Source organism: Ochlerotatus camptorhynchus, unplaced genomic scaffold, assembly GCF_037179485.1.
Source record: "Ochlerotatus camptorhynchus isolate MF236.1 unplaced genomic scaffold, CSIRO-AGI_Acam_v1.1 ptg000343l, whole genome shotgun sequence".
Classification (NCBI taxonomy): Eukaryota; Metazoa; Arthropoda; class Insecta; order Diptera; family Culicidae; genus Ochlerotatus; species Ochlerotatus camptorhynchus.
In genome coordinates, this window is record NW_027040831.1 from 110,080 (window position 1) to 130,375 (window position 20,296).

At 45.4% G+C, this 20,296-nt stretch overlaps 2 protein-coding genes across 2 annotated transcripts; one reads left to right on the forward strand and one right to left on the reverse strand.

Moving 5' to 3' along the window:
* Positions 1 to 4,736: 4,736 nt before the first annotated feature.
* Positions 4,737 to 5,228, reverse strand: LOC135708971 (uncharacterized). The gene has a single exon (XM_065231166.1). It carries the CDS (start codon positions 5,226 to 5,228, stop codon positions 4,737 to 4,739), a length of 492 nt encoding a protein of 163 aa, XP_065087238.1.
* A 9,938-nt stretch (positions 5,229 to 15,166) lies between these two features.
* On the forward strand, positions 15,167 to 15,550 carry LOC135708972 (uncharacterized). Its single transcript, XM_065231167.1, has one exon. The coding sequence runs from the start codon at positions 15,167 to 15,169 to the stop codon at positions 15,548 to 15,550; it is 384 nt and encodes a 127-aa protein (XP_065087239.1).
* The last annotated feature ends 4,746 nt before the right edge of the window (positions 15,551 to 20,296 follow it).

Below are 20,296 nucleotides of genomic sequence, written 5' to 3' on the forward strand. Positions count from 1 at the left end.
AGACTTCCTCGTATTCGCAGTCGTTGGGTCTTTGGTATTCGTGTACAAATAAAGAATATTCAATTGCTGTGTGAAACGCTTCGTTTTTCCACAATGGGTTTAATGATTCGGTCACACAGAAATCTTCATAAATATTCGTTAGTAAAAAGTCCAAATAGCAATTTTATTGATTTTTGATGTGGTTAATTTGGTTCAGTCCTAAATTAGCAGTTTTGTCAAAAATGAACTGCAATGTTTCATTATCCCCAACGACTGGGAGTAAGATACATTCATTTTCAGAGTCCAGAATGAAGTCAGCATGGCGTTGATTAAAGTCTCCATAGATGTGAACTTTAACCTCAGGAGGAAGCTCAGATAGAATTTGTTCAGCACTTTGGAAGAAGGCTTCATAAGTGCTTTTATGAGCATGGTCTGGTGGAAAATACACTGAGGCGAACACGTGCGTTTCACCGGCAATGTGTGATTTCACCCAAATATGCTCAAATTCTGTAAATTTTGGTGTAAAGATAATTTCTGAGTTAAAATTGGCCGAAAGAGCTATAAGGACTCCACCGCCTGACTTCTTCTGAGTTGCATGAAAATTTCTGTCGTCTCTGAATACATTAAAAGCATTTCCAAAGATTTCTTCACTTTTCACGCTTTCGTCCCAGCTTGTTTCAGTTGCCAGAATGACCGAGAAGGATGAGCATAATAAATTTTGATAGATTTCCTTCATTTTAGCTGGGCTTTTCATGCGATTGAAATTTTGACAGTAAATCAAAATTTCAGTCGCATTCTGTTTATGTGAAGAGACTTTTGGAAGTACGTCGGTTGATAAAATATTTTCATTGGTATTATTATTTACCTCTTTCTCGTCGAAAGGAGTCATGCCTTGTCATGCATATATGCCAAATAAAGGCGAACGATGTACATTATTTTTGTGTCCCGTAGTCGTGCTTTCAGGAAACGCCCGTCCCCATCAGCTGATTGCTGCGTCAAGCTTACGATGGGTGGGCGCATAGGGTCGAGTGACCATCCAGATGTTTGATTTGATGTATTTGTATTTGATTGCAATGATGACGGCGTTTCAGTCTTGTTGTTGTGTTGTACCTGCTTTTCTGTCCGGTATTGGTTGATGGTTTCACCCTTCCTGAAGTTGATGAATTTTGGGACCGAGAGGGCTGCAATTGGGTGGTCGGTGGTCAATGGCGGACCAGCAAATTGTACTTTCGCTGTGGCCAGTAGTTGCTTGTCCGATCCCTTGGCGCGGCTGTATTCATTTCCTTGGATGATGTTTTTGGTACTGCTGGTGTGGATTTGTTGTTGTTTTCGTCGTTTTCTGCTGCGTTTGGATTTTTCAGCAGCTTTTTCCTGCAACCTGCGAGTCCGTTGTTTTGCGTCAAATTTAGACCAGTCCTGCTTCCAGTGCCATTTGTTGCCTAAAAACCGCCATCCAGGAGATGAATGGTCAGTTTTTGGAGATATTGTATTTTTGTGTACTGGAGGACTTTCAGCTAACTCTTCCTCCAAGGTCTTCTGATGAGGTTCTGCAGCATTTATCTGAAGACTAGAAACAGCCCCAGATACAAATTTCACTTCCTCAAGAATTTCCAGAAGTTTCGGCTCTGGATGATGATGATGAGGTGATGATTCGGCCCCTTTTATTGAAAGTGCCATGTCATTAGATAAGCTTGATAGCCGTTCGTCAAGTAATTTTGTAATTTTTTGTGACATCAACGAATTTGATTCGTTGATGCCGGTTATTGTCGCGTGCGCTTGTGAATCACACGTTTTCATATGCTGGCCGACCGCGCTGCACATGTTATTATTGTTTTTATTTATTACTGCCAACGTTTCTTTTACGTCATTTAGCAGGTGCTCAATGCTGTCGAATAATTCTGATACTAAGCAGAATTTTTTTAGGTCAGCAGCAATGCGGTGGTTCGCGTCCGTTTGAGAGTGGATTGCTTCCACAAGTTGCTCCTGTTGATGAAGCAGCTTCCTCACGTCGGCTTCCTTCCGTAAAATGTGCTGGCAGTCAGCACACATAGGCACCATGAATGCCGTGATGAAATGCTCCCGTTGTCGCTGTACTCCGACACAGGCAGCATGGTATTTTTTGTTGCAAAATTCGCACTTCCATAGAAAGCGGTCGTCGTTGATGCTGCATGATATTACACCGCACGGCATAACTGCTTATGTTTTAAATATTCGACGCGATAATATAAGGTACAAATGGCCAGCGAGACCCACACGCGTCGTTGTCGAAGTGTAAAAAAAAAATATATATATATATACAAATTACTTGCGGACCAAAATGCAAATGCGTCCGCGCCCGAAGACAGCTCGTGGCGAAAAAAAAGCCCTGATCCAGATAGATAAGTAATACTCTGAACCTTGACAGGCCCACTAAAGACCTTATTAGACTCCGCAACACGATTCGTAGCCAGTACCAGCGTACTGGGCTGTCTAACCTGAAGACCAATTGCAACCGTTTGAACAAAATCATCCAAGCCTGTTGCCTGTTGAACTGTGGTCGTTATTTTATCCAGCAAGGTCTACACTAATCACTGTATAAAAATTGGCTGCTACTTTTTGCTATATTTTGAGTAATTGACATTTTTATACATCACTTTTTTGAGACATTTATGTTAATAACTTTATAATAAGGCATGATATATAAAGTAATGGGTATTTATTGGATGAGTCAAACCATTTTGATAATTATCAGAGTATAAAACTTATACATTTGACGAATATAGGTGAAAAAAAGGAAAAAACGCAATTTTAGAGGTTAGTTTTCCTAATTGCCCACTATCTCGCTTAATGTGAGTCATAGAGTTTTGATGTCTTGGACAACATTTCTCAACACTTTAAATTACACAACTTTGCCCTGAAAACCATTCACCTAGGATGCTCCGTTCAAAAGATAGACTCGAGTGCCACCTATTTGGCGTAAAAATGAACTAATATGAAACTTTCAAAAGATGGCGCTTTTAGTATTGAACAACTTTGTAGAACATTGTATTGCTGTAGAAAGCAAACCAACGGCGCTAGAGGTTTTGGCCAGACGAATGGCTTCGCTGCCTCACTGTGCGACGTAGGGGAATTCCCTTGTTGACGCGAGATGATCGACGAAGATTTTTGTCTCCTTCAAACTCCTCGAATGCAAGTTCATTCTCGACTGAACTGTGAAACGAATTGCTGTCATCGGTTCCATCCTCTTGCTCCGAAACTTCTTCAGGATCTTCGCTCGCGCGTACCATTAGTTAGTTCAAGGAACTTTGCGTCCCTACTAATAGTGACACGGTTCGTAGTGGAGTCCAAAAAACGATATGCCTTCCTGCCATCAGCATATCCAACAAACACCATCTTTCTTGTCTTCGGATCAAGCTTTCGTCTTCTCTCATGCGGTATGTGAACGTACGTTTCACTCCCAAACACTCGGAGGAAAGAATAGTTTGCTTTCTTCCCCCACCAAAGTTCAAACGGTGTAGCTTCGATAGCAGCAGTCGGTAGTAAGTTTTGCAGAAAATTAGCAGTTGACACTGCCTCCCCCCAATATTGTTTACCAAGTCGAGCTTCCATCAAAAGACATCGCATCATCTCTTGCAAAGTGCGATTCTTTCGTTCAGCCGTGCCATTCTGTTGAGGGCTGTAGGGTGCTGTTTGTTCCAATAGGATTCCATTTCCAGTCAAAAATGTCTTCAACTCAGTACAGGAGTACTCTCCTCCTCCATCCGAGCGTATTACTTTCGGCAACCTACCAAACTGATTCTGCATCATTTTTGAGTACTCGACTATCTTCTCAGCCGCCTCCGACTTGTGCTTCAGCAGATATAGAACGCAATACCGGCTGTAATCGTCCACCATAGTCATCAGGAAACGATTTCCTCGAGGTGTCGCAACCTCCAACGGTCCGCACAAGTCAGTATGGACAAGATCTCCTACAGCGCTACAGCAGACACATTTTTCCTTCATAGCACACTCCGCAATCAGCTTTAACATCACAATCCTGCAAATTTAGGCCATTTCCGAGACCCTCTCGAACGATCTTCTCAATCACTTGCTTATCGCGATGGCCAAGACGACGATGCCACACATGAATACAATTCTGGTTGTGGCCTGCCATCGTTTTTAACGCCTTCTGAACATAGATTTTCAGCTGATACAGATTTTCTCTTCTTTCAGCACCAAGCAGAACTTTCCCATTCTTCTGGATCTCACAACTGGTTTTGTTGAACAATACGGAACACCCTTCATCGGTCAATCTACTTACCGACAGTAGATTACCAGCCAACGCAGGAACATGGTAAACTTGCTCGATAGTCACAGGTACCTTCTTACCATTGCCATCCAGCGCACGGAATCTGCTGGAACCAACCCCTGCCGCAGCGATCTTGTTACCATCAGCAAGGCCAATAATCGAACTCACCTACGTAACGTTTTCCAGAAGCGATGCATCACTGGTCATATGCGATGTGGCTCTCGAGTCTAGACACCACACAACATCACCTGAATCACCACCGAGCAGTCCAGCAACCAGACACACCTCGTCAGCTTCTTTATTTTCGACCACTATGTTCGCCTTCTGATTGTTGGCACTTTCTTTTTCTTTGTTCTTCATGTCGTACTCCAGCTTCCGGCAGTCCCGTCGAAAATGTCCTTCTTTACCACAATAATGGCAAACTTTTTCTTTCTTCTTCTTTTGTTTCTTTTGGTTCACTTCCGTTTTCAACACTTTTTCATTACTGCCGCTAGCACTTCCACCGGACTTTGATCAGACTGTCATATGACTCGTTCAGACTTGACAGGATGATGGCAACTAACCAGTAATGTTTCAGCGGATCTCCCATGTTTAACAGCCGGTTGGCCAGTTGCGTGATTTGCGCCAAATTATCGGCCATATTTCCATCTTCCGGTAAGTACATTCGGAAGAGCTTCCGCAAAACATGTATTCTCGTGGCAAGCGATGACCAGGCATGGTAGTTCTTCAGTGACAACCACATTTCGCGAGCTGTGGCAGCATGCATGACGTGGCATGTTTGGCCATCATCAATTGAGAGACCGATCAGAGCCCGAGCCTTGCCATCTCTATAGATCCAGGACGAGTTAGGGACTTCCGGCTTCTCCTCATCGACAACGTTTCTCACTCCCTCTTTCAAAAGCACCAGCTCCATACGAAATTTCCAGAGCTCGTAGTTGAAATCATTCAATTTATCTACGGCCAAGCTCGCGTTCGTTGCCATGTTGCTATGGTACTATCCAGAATGAGCAGCGAGTAAAAAAAATGTCTTCACAAGTGAAAATGTTTTTTATCGGAGAAAAAAAAACACACTTTACATCCGATTTCCGAACGGAATTTTTCACAATTTGCAAACTACGCGCAGTGGAAGCGTGCTGGGCCCATAACCTGTTGGGAAATATCGGATATTGAACAACTATTAAAGGCGAGATTTATCGAGCAACGTTTTTATTTCAATGTGGTTCAATTACATGCTTTTAGAAGAATGACGGAAAATAAACTTCTGGTTGCATCATACGTTTTTCAAAAGAACATAGTTTGTTTGCTCTCTACGTTGTCGTTGTGCGAGGGACGCACTGATGTAGACGGCATGTGGTGTACTTTCCAACACCCCAATGCAATGCGAAGTTGAAGTTTCCGGAAGGCGGATGAGTATTCATTGAAGACACTGAAGCCAGTGGATGACCAATGCATGATCCATCAGTGAAAAATCTTCTATTGCAATTGACTTGTTGGTACTTTTCAGCAAAAATACGGGGAATTGAGATAGATCGAAGTTTTCAATCACAAGGATGTTACTGACACTACATTTGATCAATACTCTTAATGAGAGCTCCCAGAAACGGTTCTTCAGGGGTTTTACGCCTGCCAGAACCTCTAAGCTCATAATATTATTGTGTGTTGAATGCATACAGCCTAGGGCAATACGTAAACAACGATATTGAACCAGAAAGAGCCATACTCAAGAACTGAAAGAATAGCAAGGGGTAAGTCACTCAGCACAATGTGCCTGAATTATATTTTACACAGCTTGGGCACATCCATCGGCACATTGTCAGCATACCTTCGGCACAATCTCGTAGGGATTAGATTGTTGTAAATAAAATGGGAGCACTGCTGGACAACTGTCATTGAAGTTGTTCAGAACATTACGTGCTGTTTGACTGTATGTAAAGGAATATCTTCTAAATGAATATACCAGAGGAACTCAGACCAGCATTTCACTTATAGATCTAAATATGCAATGTAGGTTCTAGAGTGGACTCAAGAGGAAGAGGCAGTTAATCAGACCTCATTAGTACCTTTAATTCAAATAATGCTGCAAATCACATAAAACAGGCTAAAGAAGTATATTCATCATCTTCTATAGTTGGTCTCTAACAATGCTGCCCACTGGTTCCAACTCTTTCCGGCCGAAAAGCTAGATTTCTGGTCTGCCTTTGAGGGCATTATAAAACACTAAAACACAGGACTTTTATTACCCTATGGATCACAAAACACCGAAAGTTCACACACCTGCCAGTTCCCGCGTCATCTTCAATCCGATTAATCCTTGCGATTTCAAACCAAAACATTCAATGTGTCAGAAATACCGGGTTGCCGGGATGGGTATTTTACAAACAATCGCAGCTTGCTCTATGACCGGCACAATCGGCATACTTGCGGCACACTGACAAAAAAGATGACCCAAGATTGGTGTGCGGAGTGACCTACCCCTTGAAGAATAGTCGTTTTATATAGTTTAAGGAGGTCTTCCGGGTGAGCACTAAAATCAGCTCAATCGGTTGGAAAACAGCTGAGAAATAGCGGTGAGTGGGCAGAACCACTAACCTTCGGGGGATTTTAGTATTCGTGAAATTGCATCAAGGTAAACAAGAGGAAAGTTCACGAGTCATAATAAGTTTTCGCGTTCTTTTCCTTCTACATCCAAGGCGAATGATGATTAATGTTTTGATTACAAATGAGCTTAATATATGCTAATTTTGTTCAATGTACTTAAGAAAATAGCTGTTCAACTGCAAACAACAAAACCCCCACCAGTTCATTTACCTTCAATCAACCTGTGCTCATTAAATTGCGAACGATGTCACCGACTAAATTCAAAACTCTCAAACAAAACCTCAAACCAAGGTCTAATTTTTAACGACTTCGAACAAATCGCAGTAACCGGCGCACATTGTTAAAGCAGTAATTACCTGGGCAACAACTCCCGCCAGCAACCGAAGCAACGCATCCGCTTGACTTCATGCTCGAAGGATAAACAAGACAGACGTGTAGCGTGCGACCCATCCTTGGATTCGCTGACCTGCCCACATCATTTACCTGGTACCGGTGCTTTGCAAAATGTAGATAAACTTTGAATACATGGTCTGCAGAAGCCAACGCCTCCCACTGCCGTCGTCATCACCGGCAGCGTGGGTTTATGGTGTTGTTGGATGGTGGTTAACTACCGACCGACCGACCGACCTTACGGTGATGGAGCCAGAGAGTGTTCGGTGTTCCGCTGTTGTATGCAGCGAGCAGCAAATTCAAGGCAAGATGGTTACATCCCACAGTAGATACGAATTAGATGAAAACGAAAAATAAAAGTAGGCAAAGAATCAAGATCTTGGTAATCCTGCTTCAAGTGGACGAAGCAGGCGACCTACAAACGTTTACTGCCCGCTGGAACACTAATCCTTTAAATATTGGCTTTTGTTGCGGTGGTAGCCTGCTTTGATCCTCTCGTGTAGGGACGCCCTCGGTCGGTCATTTTCCCTCGCAAGTGGTTGCTGCGATTATGTTATCCTGTTGTGATGGCGCCGCTCGGCAAGTTTATCAATTCGGTCCCCGAGACACGTTGGCTTTTTGTTAATCCTGGAAGTGAAATGAATCCCTAAGCCGGCCCGGCGCCTGGACGGCATTTCACTACTGCAAAGCTTTTACGACTGACGGGTTTTCTGTTTTATCAAGATCCCCGGTCTGGAGTCAGACGGCTCGGTCAGATGACCTTTGAACCGAACGCCTGGCTTGGGGTGGATATGTGTTAGCATTTAATTTCACTAAGCTCTGTGTTTCTCGCCGGTTGTAACTGTAGAATTGCTGGGTATGATGTTTTTCTCTTTGAGGATTTCAAGTAAGCACAGCAAAATAACACGGAAAATGGGATTTATGTTTCAGGAACATTTTCAACTCGATTTTTGCTCCCGATTTCCGTCCGGGTTTGTTACGTTATATTTCAATCTTCTTGATCCTCTTAGGAGCGAAATGGAACTACTTTTAAATGGGAAACTTGCGAAAATGGGCCACAGAATAAAATGTTACATTTCCCTACCATTGAATCGCTGGAATCCGCTTATATTCAATGCGAAGGGTAGGTATGAGAACCGTTGTATGTAAAACTAATAAAACTTCATTGAAATCAACGATGGGAGAGTGTAGGTGAAAAGGTGTAACCGTTCTTTCTTGCTAATTGCATGGCTAATCACCAGGATGTGCTTTACACACTACGAATAGGTCGTGTAAATTTCGGTTCCCTGAGACCGGCACATGTAAGCGGTCCTTTCGACATAAGAATCAGTTGAAAGAAACGAGAAAATCAATTCAATCAAACGTTCTCTTAGTCAAGTTTTGCTTATGTTTCGGTTTGAGAACATCTAATATGGATTACGTCTCGTGTAAAAGCAGTTATTTCTAAGTATGAATTATTAAAAGGGTCAAGCCATCCCTTCTACAAGCTTCTGGAACTATCAGCGTACGAACTTGACCATGTTCTAAAACATTTCCACTAGTTCGTTAAACGACTCAAGCCCATCCGAGTCCAAACAAAACAAATTCATGTTTACATTTCATACCGTCCCCATTGTATGGAAATGCTACCTATATTCAGTTCGGTTATTTACAGGTTTCAGAGAAATAACATCAACTTGAGTGTAAAATAGCTTCCGTGACTGACGTCCGCCAAAAAACCCGGCCAGGCAGCCAGGACCACATTTTCGATTACAAAATTCCACCGATTTCGTAAATGAGCTTGACCGCACCCATCCGGAGCTCTACCGGTGGAAACTGCCAGCCAGCGCCATGGAGACGAGGAATTCAATTAATTTCGCCCAGTCGAAAGCGAAGGCAGTAGGCTGCACCGGGAGGGAATAGGGTATTTCGGGAACGCCTGATCGACGTACCGACGGTTTTAATGAGGGGTATTGCGGCTGTTGGGTAAAATTTTCGAAATTAATTACTAAACACTGCTTGACCGTGTGCAAATGCACAGTAAATGACATTTTCTAAGCTTCCTGCGTACCAGTTGACATGTTTCATTGAACAAACACAAACACGCAGCAATTGTTATATTTTGCAACGCGTTGCATTCTTCGTCACTGCGAACAATACCGACAACTTCGAAAACGTCACCGCAATACCTGTGAGAGCACGGTGGAAGCCTAGCAATTAAACGACCGACATTCCTAAACTGGCCATAAATCTCCAGCAGAGAATGCGTTTACTCTGTTGAATGAAAAACAGTCCCTTTTCTAGATTATCGCTAACCGATTCCCACCTGCCGCTTTTACCCCACATACATATTTTTTCACGTGATCATTGTTTTGGTATGGGATCGGTACCACTGCCAACAGCGACACAAACTTTGCCGAGAATGAAATTCAATTTGTGTCCCGCCCCTAACTCTCCGGGACATGAGACGGCGTATTCCCTTGTCAATTTATAGTGGCACATGCCGCTCGTGTGGGCCGTTCGCATGGCAACAGGTCCCAGCAGGCTAGGAATTATAATTGAATTAACCATACGTGCGTGCGTGACGTTTAGGTGACGATTAGTAGATTTTTTTCTGTGGTGTTCAACGATAGAGTTTTTAGCAGAGATTTAATCAATTTGACACTGTCATTTGAAAATGGCAAAAGAAAATTTACTTTTATTGACCACGGTGACCGTGACAATCAAACTTCAGGTAAGTTCTAATGCATATTCAAGAACGTTTCGAGAGAAGATCTGAGAGGTTACAAGGATTCTTCAGAAAAAATTCCATCAACACATGATGCAAGTCTCGAAATACCTAAAGGCAGCGTTTCTCAATCTATAGTCGCGGTAATTCAAACAGCTTGGTGAGAAGTATTGTGATTTGCTTATTATAATTGAAATCTCTTAACGGAATCATGCTCGCTTAAATATTTCGTCGCTCCACAATAATTTACGAATTTCACCGTCACTTAGTTTCAGGACATGGGTTAAAGGGCGAACACGAAATTATTGCGACACATTCAACAGGGCATAACTTTTTTACCATTGGGTAAAAATCAACCAAATTTTGCACACTTTCTCATTGATGTGTATTGTGTACATGCTGTCAAACTCGAAGTCGTGTTTTTCGATTCAACGAAAATGGAGGTGAACCAACGCGAGTTGAGAGAACAAATTCTTTCCAAACACCTGGAATTTCCTGACCTGTCGCACCGGCAGTTGGGAAAAATGTTGAACATTCACCATTCAACCGTCTCCAGAGTGTTGAAGCGGTTCCAGAAGCGGTTGACGTTGGACCACGGCAAAGGAGCTGGAAGAAAACCGGGACCGGAGAACAAAAAGACGGAGGGAAAGGTGAAGCGGATGATTAAATCAAATCCCAACGTCTCAAGCCGTGATTTGGCTAAAAAGATCGGCATGTCACAGAGCTACGCCCAGAATGCAAAGAAGAGAGCTGGACTACATACATATTGTAGAGTTGATAAACGTAAATATGGCAACCATTCTCCACCCCCGGAAGAGACCTATGTATATCGAGCGGGAGAATCAAGGAGAGTGAAAGAGAACGGACGACGACAAACGAGCGCCTCGGTGTAAAGGAGATTTATTGAGGCAGAAGCCGATGAACGATTGTTGCGACTGGTAGTGAATAAAACGGTCTGTTAAAGTTAAAGTGGTTAAACGAGTTTTATTGGCGAGTTCCGAAAGTGTTCCTTCTGGTGAATTCGATTGTTGCCTCCTGGAGGGACTCTACACATATAAGGTACAGAACTTCCCAAACCGCGATGAGCGGCAACAATCGACGGCTAAAACTCGGGCACGGAAGCTCTACGAGAAGATGCTGACAAAATATGGCTGCTGTGTGATGGACGACGAAACGTATATAAAAGCCGATTTTAAGCAAATTCCGGGGTTGGAGTTTTTCACCGGCCTCTGGTTCGCCTCCAAATATCTCATTTGGCAGGCCATCTGCTCTTGCGGACTTAGGAGTGAGCCTTTCGTGACAAAGGGCACAGTAAATGGCGAGATCTACAAATCTAAGTGCCTCGAGAAGCGCCTTTTGCCGTGTCCTGGAGTGGTATGAGGCCAATTCTGTCCATTTTGTTCCAAATGACATGAATCCGCCAAACTGTCCGGAGCTGCGCCCGGTGGAGCAGTACTGGGCAATAATGAAGCGGGAACTTCGGAAGAGCAAGAAGACAGTCAAAGACGAGAAGGACATGTTAAGAAAATGGAAAAAAAACTGAGAAACTGGTACCGGATGACACTGTAAAGACTTTGATGGAGGGCATCAAGCGAAAATGCGTTCAATTTTACACTCAAGGCTCCATCGATTAACTTTTCTTTTGATTTTTGAATTAAATATATGTATAAAACTACCCTTAAATTTTGGTTTGATTCTAAACATTATAAGAAAATTGGCATGACATTTTCGGTGTCGCAATAATTTCGTGTTCGCCCTTTAGTTTGGTAGGAGATGGGTCAGGATTCGCTTAAGCAGGCGATGCGACCATAGTAATTGTTGTGTTCTCGAGAAGCTTGGGAGTAAACCCACGATCTTCTAGTCAGTAAGCAAAAGCTTAGGTAGCCGCCAAGCTAGCCAAGCTCCTAAATTAAAATTCTAATCCTGTTTAAAATAAAATTAAACAAACAAAAAGGAACCGTCTCACCCGAATGATCCAATTTACTCCAGCCATGTGTGATAATATGATATTCCACAGTATGGTTCTGGGCCAAAAACTATGAATTGGAACCTAACTTTGCTAGGTCGTCTGCCCTTTAATTCCCTTCAATGCCACAGTGTCTGGGTACCCAATATAAGTTTACTGAGTTCCTTGGCATAGTTTCCGAAGCGAGAGAATACATTTCCAGACGATCTTTGATGTACATTTGTAAGCACTCAGTGCTTTCAGTGCTGCTTTACTATCAGAAAAAATACAAATTTTTGCACATCTGTTGTCAACGATTATACCTTACCAATTAGGTTAACAACGTACGCAGCCATCACAACTTTATTACTACTGTCCAAACCGTGGGTTACTGTCGGAGTTCACAGACCGAGGATTATCTTCGGGATGCGAGAACGAGTATATGTGCAGCCGAAGCATCGACCTGCAACTTTCTTACACCAAATTTCGTTTCTTCACTCTTACTCTCGGAACTGAGATTCGCTCGACATCTACTATTGGAGGTGTTCCGTTGGCTCAACCGTTGCCAAAAGCGATTCGTCATTTGGTGACCACATCAGTGGATTGCAGACTACCGTGAATGGATACAGTGGACGATATTCCGAATCAAAGATTTCGTAGATATCGAGTGGTGACGGTGAATGAGATAACGTTACGGTGGACGTCGCGGAGCCATAATTTCTAGCAGGCAAATTTTAACACAAATATATGTCCAGCCGTTGCTGGATTTGTGAACTGTACTCCAACAATAAATTGTACCTTTTCGGTGAACATGGGATCACTACTTTCTTGCGGACGAATCCCTGATTTGCGAGGTTCGAGATTAAATCTCTCAACTACTTTCGACGATTTTCTTCATTCATTCATTATGGAATTCCATCGCTTCATTGTCTCGCCAACGATCGTCGCATAAGAGAACCTACGGTTTCATTGGGGTTCAGATCGTACTGGGTTGGCGCCTTCGTTCTTTGCCCAGGTAAAGCTAAACGGTATATGTCCGGCCGTAGTTGGATTATTGATACTACATCTGCCATTTTCTCTTTCGACACTCCTGAATCGGTGATAATTTAACATATACGTGTGGATGAAAGCTAATCGTACATTGCCTTGCACTTTGAACGAGCTTTAAGAAAATTGGAGATTGCTACCAGTATCGTTCGGTCATCCAGCGCAGCTATTAGCTTCGAAGGTGAGACTACATAGTATATGTTTGGCCGAAGTGGGCCATTTGGATACTACACCTCTCTTTTCTTTCGATTTTGGATTTGTTGGATTGTCAGTCTGTACCGGGTTGCGTCGACCATAAATTCGTTCAGACGCTGCTCTTTTAAAATCCGTCAACATGCCTTCAAGATCCAAGGAAGGTCCACCACTGAAGTCTCTTTACACTAAATCAAAGGGGCAACAAACTTCCGTCAACAATATCTACAAATTCGTTGAGAACTTTCCGGAGGGTACCACTGCTAGCCAAATTCACGTGCGTCTTGAACGTTTAGATGATCTATGGGAGAAAATTAGTGAATCTCTCTATGAAATCAAAACTCACGAGGAATACACTGAAAGCGATGTATTTTCAAAGGAACGTTCGGATTTTGAAAACCGCTAATATGACGTCAAGTCATTTTTGCTTGACAAGGCCAAGGAATTTACAAATACGTCAGCTCTCAACGAATCAGCTGCAACGTTGCATGGAGAGATGAATCATGTTCGTCTGCCGCAAATTAAACTACAAAATTTCGACGGCAACATAGACGAGAGGCTGAGCTTTCGGGATCTTTATACTTCATTGATTCACCGGAAGCCAGATTTATCAGAAGTAGAAAAATTCCATTACCTTAAGGGTTGTCTCGGAGGTGAAGCGAAGGCGTTAGTAGATTCATTGAAAATCACTCGAGGCAGCTATTCGATAGCATGGGAAACCCTTCAAAAGCGATATAATAACAGCAAGTTGCTAAAGAAAAGGCAGGCTCAGACGCTTTTCAAACTGCCAAACCTTGGGAAGGAATCAGTGATCGACCTGGATCAAGTAGTTCAGCCGGCAGATTATAAGGATCTTTTGCTGATAGAAGTTCTCAGTGCACGGTTGGACCCCAGTACACGGCGTGGATGGGAAGAGCTCTCTTCAACGAAAGAACAAGACACTTTGCCGGAACTCATTGACTTTATTCAACGTCGCATTCGTATTTTAGAATCGCTACCCATAAGATCTTCGGATAGTCGTCAAGAGTCGGTACCAGCGGTAATGAAAAGGAAACAGTGGGTTCGTGTCACCAACAACGCTGTGCAGTCAACTTCATTGAAATGCCCTGCATGCACGAAGAACCATTTGCTGCATCTTTGTCCATCCTTTCTTCAAATGACGGTTTCCAGTCGAGAGTCTCTGATTCGTACACATGCTCTTTGTCGTAATTGCCTTAAGAGAGGACACTAGGCAAGGGACTGTTCTTCAAAGTACACTTGCCGGAAATGCAAGGCTCATCATCACACCCTAGTCTGTTTTAAGGGTGAATCAGACTCAAAACTTCAAGCTGCTCCAAATGGAAATAATGGAGGTTCTGGCATTAACAACGGGTCGTCGGCAGCTACCAATCAGCAAGAGGCGAATACGGGATTCTCTAGCACTGCATCATCTAACATGGCTCATGGGCGGACTTCAAGCATTCTTCTTGCCACAGCATTAGTTCTCGTTGAAGACGTACGGGATCTCGGTATCCAGCTCATGCATTGCTTGACTCCGGTTCAGAATGCAATTTCATATCGGAGACATTGAGTCAGCGCTTGAACATTCGTAGCAGAGAGAAAGTCGACGGGTCGGTGTTGGGTATTGGCCACGTCGCGACAAAGGCAACAGAGCGGCTGCAAGTGGCAATTAAGTCACGAGTTTCACTATTTTGTCGGTCCCTGAGCTTTCTGGTGTTACCAAAAGTGATCGTCAATCTACCTACAACATTGGTGCATACTAAAGGATGGGAATTTCCAGAAGGAATAGAATTGGCTGATCCAAGTTTCTTCAAGGCAAGCACAGTAGATCTGGTCTTGGGAACACAATCCTTCTTCAGGTTCTTCAAGACAGGACATGAAATATCATTGGGTCACGGTCTTCCCATGCTAACGGAGACGGTATTTGGAGGATATTCTATCACAACTCGGGGAATCTAAGGACATTGCGTTTAGACGTCTGCAAGGACTGGAACGCAGGCTCTCAAGGGACGAGAACCTATCGAAACAGTACAAGGCCTGCATGGCGGAATATTTGAAACTAGGTCACATGCGGAAGGTGGAGGATGATGCTCTGAACGGGAGTAAGCGGTGCTACTTACCACATCATCCAGTTGTGAAGGAGGCCAGCACAACTACAAAGGTGAGGGTTGTCTTCGACGCCTCGTGCAAAACGTCGAGTGGGATCTCCCTCAACAATACACTACTGGTCGGGCCAGTCATCCAGCAAGATCTCCGTACAATAGTTCTCCGCAGTCGTACCCGTCAGGTGATGCTGGTAGCGGATGCGGAAAAAATGTATCAGCAGATTAATATGAACCCAACGGATATTCCACTGCAAAGTAGTTTATGGCGGTTCGAGACAGACGAAACGTACGGGATGAAACGTACGAGCTTACGACGGTGACGTATGGAACGAAGCCGGCACCCTTTTTGGCAACTCGTACGATCAATCAACTAGCTGTAGACGAGCGGGAAAGGTACCCCCTTGCAGTACAGGCTGTAGATGAGGATATCTACATGGATGATGTTATCTCCGGCGCAGATGACATTGAAACAGCAGTGGAACTACAAAAACAATTTAACGCCATGATGGCAAGTGGCAGGTTCAAGCTTAGAAAATGGGCGTCTAATTGCTCAGCAGCTTTGGATGGCATACCACGAGACAATCTAGCGCTTCACAACACGCAGGAAGTTAATTGGGAACAGGATCAATCAGTAAAAACCTTGGGGTTAACTTGGTTACCAAATACCAATTTCAAATACCAACCTTCCAGCCAGACGAAATTCTTACCAAACGGATGGTTTTGTCTTTTTTTTTTAGTTTAAATGATCTTTATTTTAGTTTAACTTGGACGATTACCATATAAATTTTTTACTAAGTGATTTAATTGCTTTCTTCATCTTTAGGTATGGGCAAAATTCAAAATTTGTTTTACAGAATTAGTCCTAGACTTAGTACACGGTCGACCACCTTGGTGGGATTGGTTTGTTTTGTTTTTAGAATTTGAAGAGAAACTACTTAATACTACTATTTACAGCTTAAAACTAACCTACTCTACTATATACACTTAACCTACTATGTACAAATTGCTTATTAAAGCATGTTCAGAAAGATTGCATTTTTGAATAAATTTAGTTGTCATATCATCAATTTTGGAATCTACTTTGGGAATTTCTGCCTCTTGATGGAGGTCTGCTATTCTTGTGTCGAATGGACGATCTAGGATCATCCTCAACACTCTATTCTGTGCAACCTGGATTTTGTTCCTGTGGGTCTGAGCGCACGATTCCCACACCGGGGCGGCATAGAAGATCGCGGGGGCTATGATCTGTTTGTAAACAGCCAGTTTGTTTTGCCTTGAGAGGCGGGATCTGCGGCAAATGAGCGGATACAAACACCTAACCAAGGCGGAGCACTTAACTAGGGTTTTCTCTATGTGCGAGCGGAACAGGAGCTTCTCATCGAACAACATCCCGAGATAAGTAACATCAGTGGACCACTCGACCCTTGTACCATCCATTATTACGGTACAGGAGGGAGACGGTTTAAGTTTTAATGATTGTCTGTGAAGGAACATGATCGCTTGGGTTTTCGAGGCGTTGATTTTGATTTTCCACGTGGTGGCATAATCAGTAAAGGTGTCAAGGCATCGTTGGAGCTTGTTCGTAATTTCACGAGGCATCCTACCTTTGACGGCTATCGCGGTGTCATCTGCAAACAGAAAGAACACGCAACCGTCTCCTAGAGGAGGGATGTCCGACGTGTAGATGCTGTAAAGCAGTGGTCCCAGCAGACTCCCTTGCGGAACACCTGCTGGGATCGGAAATTGTCCCGAAAGGGAACTATTCAACGACACCCTGAACGACCTTTGCTGGAGATAGTTACGGGTGATTTTCACAAGGTATGGTGGAAAGTTGGAGTTACAAAGCTTGTATATAAGTCCGTCGTGCCAGACATTGTCAAACGCCTTTTCGACGTCTAACAAGGCCATGGCTGTGGACTTGGATACAGCTTTGTTACTCCGGATGTTATTCATCACCCGCACTAGCTGATGATTGGTGGAATGCCCCTTACGGAACCCGAACTGTTCCGGAAAAAGAATGTCATGTTCCTCCACAAACTTGTTTAGTCGGCTGAGGATCAATTTTTCGAACAGCTTGCTCAGCGCTGAGAGCAGGCTAATCGGTCTGTAGCTTGACGGTAGTGAAGGGTCTTTCCCAGGTTTGCGGATCGGGATGATTTTTGCCACCTTCCAGATGCTTGGAAAGTAGTGCAGCTCCAAGCATCTGTTGAAGGTGGCTGCTAGCAGCGAGTGCACCCTCGGGCTGAGATTTTTCAACGCTAGGTTGAATATTCCGTCAAACCCGGGAGCCTTCATGTTCTTACTGTATTTCAGCGCTGAGCAAATTTGTTCCTCTGTAATCCGTTCTTCTGGAGGGACGGCACAAGGGGAGGCATCTAACGTCAGGACGCACTGCGCAACCTGGTTCTCGAGTGGACTTGGGATTTTAGAGCCAAGCAAATGCGACTGGGCAATGTGCTCCCCAATCGCATTGGCCTTCTCTTCGTTGGTGATAAGCCGTTCGTCATTGACTCTAAGTGGTGGAATGGGCTTGGGGTGAGACTTCAGCACCTTGGCAACCTTCCAGAATGGTCTGGAACGGTCGTCCAGGTTCTGAACGAGCCGCCCGAAACTCTCGTTCCGGATTGAGACCATTCTGGAAGCGATCTGCCGATTCAGATCGACCATTTCGTATTTACGCTGCAGATCCCCAGTCCGCTGAAACTGGCGTCTACGAACATTTCTGAGCCGAATCAAGAGTTTGGTGTGGGAATCAATTGCTTGAAACTTACCCCTCACAGGAACTCGTCGAACGCACTCTTCGTCAGCCACGGATATGGCTTGATGGAGACCCTCCAGGGCCCGGTCGATGTCCTCCACTGTGTCGAGTGGTGGGTTGTCGTCGATGTGGCGGCCGACCACGCGTCGAAACTGGACCCAGTTGACTCGATGGTAGTCCTTCCGCTGGCACGGTGCAGGGGCCACGTTGTAGCCCAGCTCGGTCAGCACCGGTTGGTGGTCCGAACTCAGGTCGTTGACGGCAACCGGCTTGGCTAATCTGGTGTTTGCCAAGAACAGGTCCAGCGTCGATGGGTTGCCCGTCGGTGATGTGAAGGTTGGTTCGTCCGGAAACCAGACGGAATAGAGACCATGCTGGGAATGGTCGAATAGCAGGCGGCCGTTCTGGTTCTGCTGGTAGTTCCGCCAGGCCTCGTGCCGGGCGTTCAGGTCCCCTCCGATTACAAAGCGGGCATTGGTGTGGGTTATGATGGCAAGGTCGTTCTTGAACTGCTGTGCTGTACCATTGCTAACGGTACATTGCCGGGGGCAGTAGGCGGCGATGAACCGGACGTTTCCGGTCGATGTTTCCACCTCTATGCCAACGGCCTCGATGATGGAAGTGCGGTAGTGGGGTAGGGTGCAGTACTTGATGCCTTTCTTGATGATGACCGCGACACCGCCCCCCCTGGAGCTGGTGCGATCAAGCCGGACAATGCTGTGGTCGGGCAGCCAGAAGCTGTCACCGGTCTTGAGGTGGGTCTCGGTGAGGAGGCCCACGTCGATGTCGTGCTTGCGGAGGAAGTCTGCAAGCTCAATGTTTTTCGCCCCTACGGAGCGAGCGTTCCAGTAGGCGATCTTTATGGGTTCACGGTCCATAATTAGCGACGAAGGAGATGATAGCTTGGAACTGTTGTGTTCTTGTTGCGCAGGTGCGCTTGATGATGATGGCCTGGGCCAACAGTGTGACGATCTCATCCGTTGACAGCGGAGAATCGTCTGTAGCTTCACCGGTTGTACCGGCCAATCCCGGAGCAGGGGGATCCGTCGATGGGCCGGAGGCTTGACTAGGTACTGCAGCGGCAGCCGACTGGGCAGCAGCCAACTGTTGGTTGAGCGGGAGCGGCGCCAACACTGGAATTGGCCGTGGTTGGACCGGTGATAACGGAGGAAAGTTCTGCGCGTTGTTTTCCGGGACCTTCTTGCGACCGGGCTGGTTGTTGGACGAGGCCTTCTTCCGGATCTCGGCGTATTCGGCTCGCTTCGGACAGGCCTTACTCGTGGCCTTGTGGGCAGCACCGCAGTTGGCGCATGTGGGAGCGGCTTCCTCGATGCTGTCGCAGTCGTCGATCTTGTGGTTTTTGCCGCATTTGATGCAGCGGCTGGCCATGCGGCAGTTCCTGGTGCCGTGCCCGAACAATAGGCAGTTCGAGCACTGAGTGACGCCACGGTGGGTTGGCTTATACCGCTCCCACTTCACTACGATGTGGAACAGTGTGCGTGTCGTATGGAGATCCTTCACGGTTGTGGAGTTCTTCTGCAGATGGACCAAGTAGAGCTGGTCACGATACTTGATGGCCTTGCTGCGGGTCATCTTGTGGATTTCGACCGGCTTGAGGCCGTTCGCCTTAATCTCGTCCATTAAGGTGGTGGTGTCCATGTCGTGGAGCCCGCGCAGCACCACTTTCAGCGGCTTGGTGGCCTCGACGTCGTGGGAGAAGTACTCCAGCTTCATCCTGTCCAAGAGGGCCTGGACTGCGTTGTAGTGATTTTCGGCCGAGACCATCAGTTTGTAGCCTTCCGTGCACCGTTGAATGGTGCAGCGAAGGCCCTGCTTAATGTAGAAATCCAGCTGCTCCCATAGCCCGGGAGGGAAGCCCTTCACATAGAAGGGTGGCAACTTAACTTTTTTCGGCACCGTCTCAGGGTCCGACTGCGGCTGGGCTCCGTTCTGCAGGGCGGAGAACGGATTGTTGCTCAGCAGCTTTTTTGCTGCCGATGCGGTGGCGCTGATGTCTTCAGGTCTGGGTCGTTTAGTTCCGGGAGGCCCCGGCTGCGGGTCCGCAACGCCTGTCGGGACGGGCAATGGGGTTTTCTTCTGCTTCTTCTGAGCTGGCTCGGTGGTCGCGCCGTCTCCTGGGAGAGTCTGTTTTCCCGATAAGCCGGCACTCGCGTTACCGCGCGATTTCTTACCCATGGCTGGGTCAGCGAGAGCGTCACTATACAACGCGGAGCTAATTCGACTTGCGAACGAACGAACGAAACTAGAGAGAATTCAAATCGACTGAGATGGTTTTGTCTGCCGTAGC

Coding starts and splice junctions, on each gene's coding strand:
- LOC135708971 (XM_065231166.1), bottom strand. CDS start 5,228: ATGGCAACGAACGCGAGCTTGGCCGTAGATAAATTGAATGATTTCAAC.
- LOC135708972 (XM_065231167.1), top strand. CDS start 15,167: ATGGCGGAATATTTGAAACTAGGTCACATGCGGAAGGTGGAGGATGAT.